This window comes from Montipora foliosa, chromosome 2, assembly GCF_036669935.1.
Source record: "Montipora foliosa isolate CH-2021 chromosome 2, ASM3666993v2, whole genome shotgun sequence".
NCBI classification, from domain to species: Eukaryota; Metazoa; Cnidaria; class Anthozoa; order Scleractinia; family Acroporidae; genus Montipora; species Montipora foliosa.
In genome coordinates, this window is record NC_090870.1 from 36190443 (window position 1) to 36197942 (window position 7500).

At 40.6% G+C, this 7500-nt stretch overlaps 1 protein-coding gene across 2 annotated transcripts in view; it reads left to right on the top strand.

Moving 5' to 3' along the window:
* Positions 1–6440, top strand: part of LOC137992969 (katanin p60 ATPase-containing subunit A-like 2) — a 22629-nt gene extending 16189 nt beyond the window's left edge. Inside the window, exons 13-17 of one of the 2 annotated variants that reach the window (XM_068838600.1) lie at positions 8–102; positions 1195–1305; positions 1894–2062; positions 4199–4301; positions 4999–6440. In XM_068838600.1, the coding sequence (XP_068694701.1) occupies positions 8–102; positions 1195–1305; positions 1894–2062; positions 4199–4301; positions 4999–5153 (633 nt within the window). In that variant the 3' untranslated portion in view covers positions 5154–6440. The remainder of the gene's footprint in view (positions 1–7; positions 103–1194; positions 1306–1893; positions 2063–4198; positions 4302–4998) is intronic. The other variant, XM_068838599.1, reaches the window with a different exon arrangement.
* Positions 6441–7500: the final 1060 nt, after the last annotated feature.

A 7500-nucleotide genomic window follows, 5' to 3' on the forward strand; every position in this document is an offset into this window, starting at 1 on the left:
TTCTTAGGTCTTATTTGAGCTTGCTCGCTTTCATGCACCATCCACTATATTTCTTGATGAACTGGAGTCTCTGATGAGTCAAAGAGGAACTGGAGGGGGTGGGTAAGTTGCACGTGTTTTCCACTGTCACTTCCTTTAAGTTGCTATGATCAAAAAATCATTTACTTTTTTTCTTCAGATTTTGAAAGTGTGTTCGCTTAACACCTAACTGGCAAAATTTTGAGCTTTGAGTTTTATCCAAAGGCTGTTTATTTTGAGTGTAAGTTTTGGATTTCACGGTCCGCCATTACTCACGTTCAAAACTGACCGATTGGACCTCAGAGGGTTGGATCTAGGGAAAATGACGTCATTTACTCACCAGCTTGAAATTTCAGCGTGTAAACGCAATTTATTATATATCCAAAACACGGATTTAAAAGACTGAAAGCTCGAAACTCCCGTGCTGCATATTAATTCAGCCGCGTACACACGCATTGCATTCTTAAACTAGTGAGCCTTTGACGTCATTTTCTCCTCGACCCAGCTCTCTCAAGATTTTAAAGTTAGTAATGGCGGACCAGTAAAGAAGAAAATTCCAGTTAAAGTAAACAGATGTGTTTTTAAAATCAGAACAACATCGTTTTGAAATCTAAAGAAAAAAACAATTGTTTTTTTGGTCGTAGTAGCACTTTAAAGGGATGGGCATATACTCTCTATTTGAGCTTGAATTCACAAATTCTCCAGGATGGCTTTCAACGGAGATTGCGAAACAGATCAACTGACCTTTGATGGCCATAAATGTAACTGAAGATCATAAAAAAAACACGGAAGAGACAAACGTCCTATTACTCTACAGACATGCAGATTGCTCGGAATCTTTGTATTATTTGCCTACTTTTAATTTTTTCATTGTGTTCACCTAGCTCTCAATGCACGTAGACTGGCTTTATTGACAAATGATCAGCATATATCTAAGGTTCCCCTCTTTTTATAATTAAGAGTGTTTTGGTGTGTAAGGCTTAGGACAAACAAGGTGACTGTTTCCTTGTAGAAACAGCGCAAATATTACGGACATTTGACTTCACCGTAAGGTATAAGAGATCAAGGAGAATATCATCAGTTGTCAGCGTTCATCTCGTAGTCAACGCGCCACGGAGTCAACAGAAGGGCGTCTCGTTGTGATGGTCAATGTGATTTGATCTTTTTCTTTTACAGAAGTGAGCATGAAGGAAGCAAGCGAATGAAGACAGAACTGTTGGTACAGATGGACGGTTTAGCGCGGTCCGATGATTTAGTGTTCCTCTTAGCAGCCTCGAACCTACCGTGGTAAGTTACTTGTGATGTTATCAATTATTTCCATATTTTTTTTGTGAGATAGCAGTCCATGCTTCTAGTATTGAGGGGGAGGGGGGGGGGGGGGAGGGCAGAGCTACACCTTTGGTGGCAGGATTGACCCTAACGAGATGCACACCCAGTTATTTTGACATCCAACACGAGCAGTCCCTTTAAGTCTGAGCATTTGCTGTCTATTTCCAACAATAAGGTAAGGGTTGGTAAGGGTAAGGTTAGCATTAGTTTTAGCTTAGGGTAAATGCAGCTGACGCTAATTAAAATCCGCGTTCATCAAATTAGTGTCAATCCTGGACATCTCTGGGTTTTTTGTATGTCAACTTTATGATTGATGCGATACATGGCAAAGCCGCCACCGTGATCCGTGAATCACCGTGAGATAGTGCGTGAGGGCGGAGCTGCGTGAAATGTCGACCATCTTTGTTGGCACGAGTTCTGTATTCAACAAGCCTAGTTTATTTTAATTTAAGAAACAGAGCAATGAATTTCATCAAAATTAGTTTCGTTACCTGGCAGGGTTCTTACCGTCAGTACAGTAAAGAATGATAAAATTGAATTTTTCAGGGAGCTCGACCACGCCATGTTACGCCGATTAGAAAAGCGAATTCTTGTGGATCTACCAACCTTAGAAGCCAGACAGGCCATGTTGCAGCAGTACCTGCCGCCATTGATTCATTCGGGAGAGGGAAGCGTGCAGATAAAAACAGAGATCGACTATGAGCAACTGGCAGTGGTACGTCTTAGTTGGTTCAACTTTGTCTTGCCATAACATTCGAACCCTCACATCTGCATCAAGATCCAATAAGAGGTTTTCGATATTTCTTTTCGCCATAATGATATTCTCAACCACGGTGCAGCTTAAAACAGAGATGCTAATGTAGGTCAAAATCTTTCATTACTTAGTCCGATGAATGGTGTTCCGACACACTCAAGACGTTGAAAACGATTCAAATTCTCCAACTTCTAAATTCGATCTAGGGCAACATTATTACTTTGTTCGGAGAAACAAAGTATAGGATTCGACTGACTCCTTTTTGTTTTTTTTTTCGGATTTCGATTTTCTTGCGCATGCGTAAGATTTCTGCTAAGTGAACTGCTCATGATAGTTTTCATGATGGAGAGACTTTTCAGAGTAAGTACTCCAAGTAGGATTCGAACTCGATATCTCCTCATTTAGAGGCGCTCGCGATGACCACTAGACCACAAAAGGCTACGTGATAAATTCGGAGGGAAATATTTGTTAAAAATCTGTGTGCGTGACCGGAAACGGGTTTCTGTGTTTTCGTTGCACGCGATATCCGGTTATCGTATGACTCGGTAACGCATCTCACCGGGCTAATGTTCTCCCGGTATTGTTAAGAAAAAGTATTAAATATTTTTAAATACCATGGTAGAAACATGATAATGCAACAACAGTTTTAAATGTGAACAACTATTCCATCATTCCACGATCGCATTTAACCCTATCGTTGCGTCACGGAATGTGGACTTTTGGACTTCGGACTATGAAATGGAACAAGGTATTGTAACAAAAAAACACTGAAATATCGTGAATTTTAAAGGAAATCGGCTACAAATCCTTCAAGCAGAGTGTAGGCTAACCGTAGCCTCATGTTTGCCAACATGATAGTTCTTAATCATTGTGCTCAACAACGACAAAAGCTCTCATCACTTGCTTGCCTCTCACACAAAATGCTTTTCTTTGGGGTCGAAAAGCGTGGATTTTATAATCGTATTTAACGCACTTTTCTTTGTTTAATTGCCCCAAAACGGAATCAATGTACTATACAGCCTAATGAACTGCCGCACGTCCTGTAAGCTGGCTGTTCTCCAGTCTTGTAGAAGCTTACATTGTTTTCAATTCTAAGACATTTTGCTTTCGGTTTGGCGAGCAACCCAATCACATTGTGCCTTATGAAAGCGGCGACGTCGCATTATGAATAGCTGACATTAGTATTTTAATTCTGCAAACTCGTTGGTTTCAACTATTTTTTCGAACAAGCTGAACAGTGCCTCTGAGATTTATTCAACTGATTTGATGGACCTACAGTTTCAATCTTCGTCAAAGCTCTTTGGAGAACCAATTCGTTAGCTGCTCGCTTTATGTCAACAATCTGTGCCGTACATCAAGACACATTGTCAGTAAGAGGGGTCGCTTCACGCTATGTTTTCGTTCCAATTTATTCAAGCATGAGTGGTAATCGAAGACATGGCCTTACCCAGAAATAAATCATGACTGAGGCAATGTCCATGGTCAAATTCTCTTGGTAGGTATTTAGGGTGTTTTTGGATTCCTACATTTAAAGACAGCACCGGGATCCCGCATTATCAAAAAATGATAATAATAATTCACGACAAGAATGACTGAGGCAAGTGCCTCGGGTTGGCTCATACTGGCAAACGGCCCTGGAAGATGGTGATTAACAAACAGCAGCACAGATACGGGCCTTTAAAAAGAGACTGAGGATGTTAAATCAAGAACTACAGACAACACTCTTATAACGTAATAAGGATACGCTGCCGTTAGGGGATTTTATTATCGCACAAATTATTTCAGACCTCGTCGTGCGTCCTCGGTTGATTCCTTGACAAATCATCCGCATGTTCCCAAGGTAACGCTTTTTGGAGTGCGTCGTCGTATTCAAGCTCTAAAGCAATCCTTTCCCCCACTCCCCCATTCAACGTTAAATTCAGTGGACAACCCTTTGCAACCAAGATTGTCAGGGAGGAGTGTTAAAGGAAAAGGACTTGGCAAGTAGCAGGGGTTGGTGGAACTTTTAAAAAGTTGTCCCATCACTTTTGGGGAGGATTGTAGTATAAAGACGTTATTGATCAGCTTTGTGAGTTCTTTGTTTATTGTTTGTTCCAGCGCACAGAGGGGTACTCTGGATCAGACATTCGGCTTCTTAGCAAAGAAGCCGCCATGCGTAAAGTCCGGAAAATATTTGACTTGTTGGAAAGTCATCAAGCAGGTAATTTCTTGTATTTAAGTCTTAAAATATCGTCCAGTCGAAGCTCTAACAATCCCCCCGGGTCATTTCGCCCCTCACCCCTAACAAACCAGGGGCGGGTCAGGAGCCCATCTGGAGCGTGCAACTTCCATATAGCGTCTGTGAAACGGCGTTTTCACAAGTAGGTTTATTTTTAGACTAGCCCTTCCCGCGAATTAGGCCAAAAAACAAAGGCAGTTCCGGTTCGGTGACTCTATGACGTTAGTTTAATTTCTTGTAATTGGTCATCGGGCTCCTGTGGGAGTCTCATTCGCGGGAAATTCAATCTAAAAATAAATCGGTCTGTGAAAACGCCGTTACACGAACACAGTAGAGTTGTAGGCTCTGGGTCATGGGTTCCTGGCGGGTCTAGAGGGACTACGTCTCGGGTTTGCATAACTGTCTCAAATTCTCCCAACTCCCCCTCGTGTATAGATGACGCTATGGAAACACGGAAAACGTCCTCTATTGCTTGAATAATTTTAGCGTTTTATAAATTCATTATTATTAATACTAGTGAGTAGTGTTGCGTGCGTTTATTTGGTATTGTACTGGCGCCTACTACTGTTTTTTGGTGGCCTGTGGAGAGACTGGTTGGTTGCTTATTTGTTTGTTGCGTCGCTAATTGGTTTAAAGCAGAATTTTTTTCATCACTTGGATACTTGTCATTTTTATGCAGAGGGTGAACATGGCCGTGCGACACCGCTGCCCAGTCTTGAAATTGAGCCTGTGAATACCGAGGATGTAGAAGCAGCGTTAAAGCACACTAAACCATCGGCCAGGCAGCTCAAGGATAAATACAAGGACTGGCAGAGAGAATACGAGTCTGTGTAAAGATACTGTTTACTCATTTTCGAAGTAGAACAGATTTCCACCCATTTTGTTGGGCCGAAAAACGCAGTAGCACAAGACGGCCAGAAATCTTCCTTTCCCAAGTACTCAAGACTAACAGCGGTGGCCAAGCAACAGTTCGTCCATCTGTGCCGTCTGATTTGAACCAGGAACCCATTACCCTGAGCCTCGATCTTCCATAATAACCCCTTAGTCAAATCCTTTCCCTTATCTTTCTATTTTTAGAAACACCTCGCAGAGGGTGTTTTCACAATAGCCAATCATAAGCGACCTATGGTCAGCCATTTATTACGTCACATACGTCTAAAAATAGATACGTAAAAGGGTTGACTAAAGCGTACAGTACAGATGGAAGCCCCGGGTAATGGGCTCCTGATTGGACAGATCTTTTCTGCTTAGAGAAAAGTAAAATGTTAAATCCTGACATTCCAGTCTCATGAAAGGTCTTTTTTGTCGGTTGACACTTTATTTATAACAAACAAGTTAAATTAAATAAGGACGGTAATCGAGGTCAGCTTTTATCGGCGAATCATTGTCAAAGGAAATTCAACTTCCAGCTTCAAGACTGTTGAGGACTGAAGAAAGTCCGTAACTTACCTAGTCGCGGCAACATTTCAATGAACTTGTCATGTTTTAAAGCGCCCCTGTGATAAGATTTTGAAAGTGTGTTTGCTTAGCATCTGACTGGCAAAAATTTGAGCTTTGATTTTTACTCAAAGGCCGTTTACTTTGAGTGTAACTTCTGGATTTCACGGTCCGCCATTAATCATGTTCAAAACTGACTGATTGGACCTCAGAGGGTTGGATCCAGGGAAAAGAGACGTCAAAGGCTCACTAGCTTAAAATTTCAGAGTGCGCGAATGCAGCTTACTATACATGCAAAACGCGAGTTTAAAAGTCTGAAAGCCCAAAACTCCCGTGCTGCATATTCATTCTGCGGCGTACACACGCATTGCATTCTTAAACTAGTGTGAATTTAATGACATTTCTCCTCGATTCAGCTCTGTCATAATTTCAAAGTTAGTAATGGCGGACAATTAAATAGGAAAATTCCATTTAAAATACACAAGTGTTAACACAGTTTTGAAATCCAAAGAAAAATGAGAATTGGTGTTTTGGTCACAGGAGCGAATGAAAATACTTGGCTAAATTCGTTGATATGGCTTTGGACACAAAAATTGAAAGGATCGACGGAAATATGCATTGTGGTCACTGGCAGTCACTATAATTTTACGTGAAATCGAAATAAAGACCATTTATGTATCATGATTTTCCTCTCTGTCACTTCAGATGGTGTTATTCATGCAACCTCACATAAATCTAGATGGGCTTGTGAATTGTTTTTGAAGCGGCAATGTCCATGCATAGAACCTCTTAGCGGTTTTCGGAATACGGGATATTTAGGTAAAAAATTACAGGGCTACGGGGTACAGAATATTTAGGGCTCGTTCGATTGACCGTATTGCGGAATAGGATTACATGGAATAGGAATCCTTTGTTTTTACGGGGATTCAAATTAAAATTGTCAAACACCTGCTTGATGTTCTTTTAAACATATTTTTGTCATCCTTGTTGCTTCGAAACGCTACACACACCGTTTTAAATCATCACTCCACATATTCTTATTCTGGAATAGGGTCAATCGAACGCACCCTTACAAAAGAGATTCCGGAATCCCGAGCATCAAACCAGTCATTTATAGAACATTAAATTAGTTTCAATTTGACCCCGTATGTTTGTGTGTCAATAAATGATGCAAGTTCCTGTGGACTAATGCTGGAAAAATTTTCTTGGGGAAGAATGCTGACTCTCCTGTGATACCTATCAACTCCTCTGCTGATATTCCATCATCATCATCTTAAAAGATAAGTTCTATTGATACTTGTAAGTTTTGTGATAGGTGTCCCGGAGGAGTCCCTTATCTTGATAGCTCCAGTTGTCCATCCAGCTATGCCTCATTACCTCGACTCGATATAACTTCTTCTATTTCCAACATTGGTCATCTTACTAATTTAGATATTGATCTTCATATGCCCTCTGACTTGAATTTTAATTATTTCACTACACATGACTTTCATGCTAATGAAAATATCAGTGTCTTGTGGTGTGCCCCAAGGGTTAGTGCTTGGGCCACTCTTATTTCTCATCTATGTAAATGATTTTCATAATTGTTCAAAGCTTTTGGATTTTCATCTTTTTGCAGATGATGCAAATTTATTCTTACAGCATAGGGATATAAATATGCTTGAAAGTCTGATCAATTCTGAACTTGAGAAAGTTTATACTTGGCTTTGTGCAAATAGACTTTCATTGAATATTGATAAGTCAA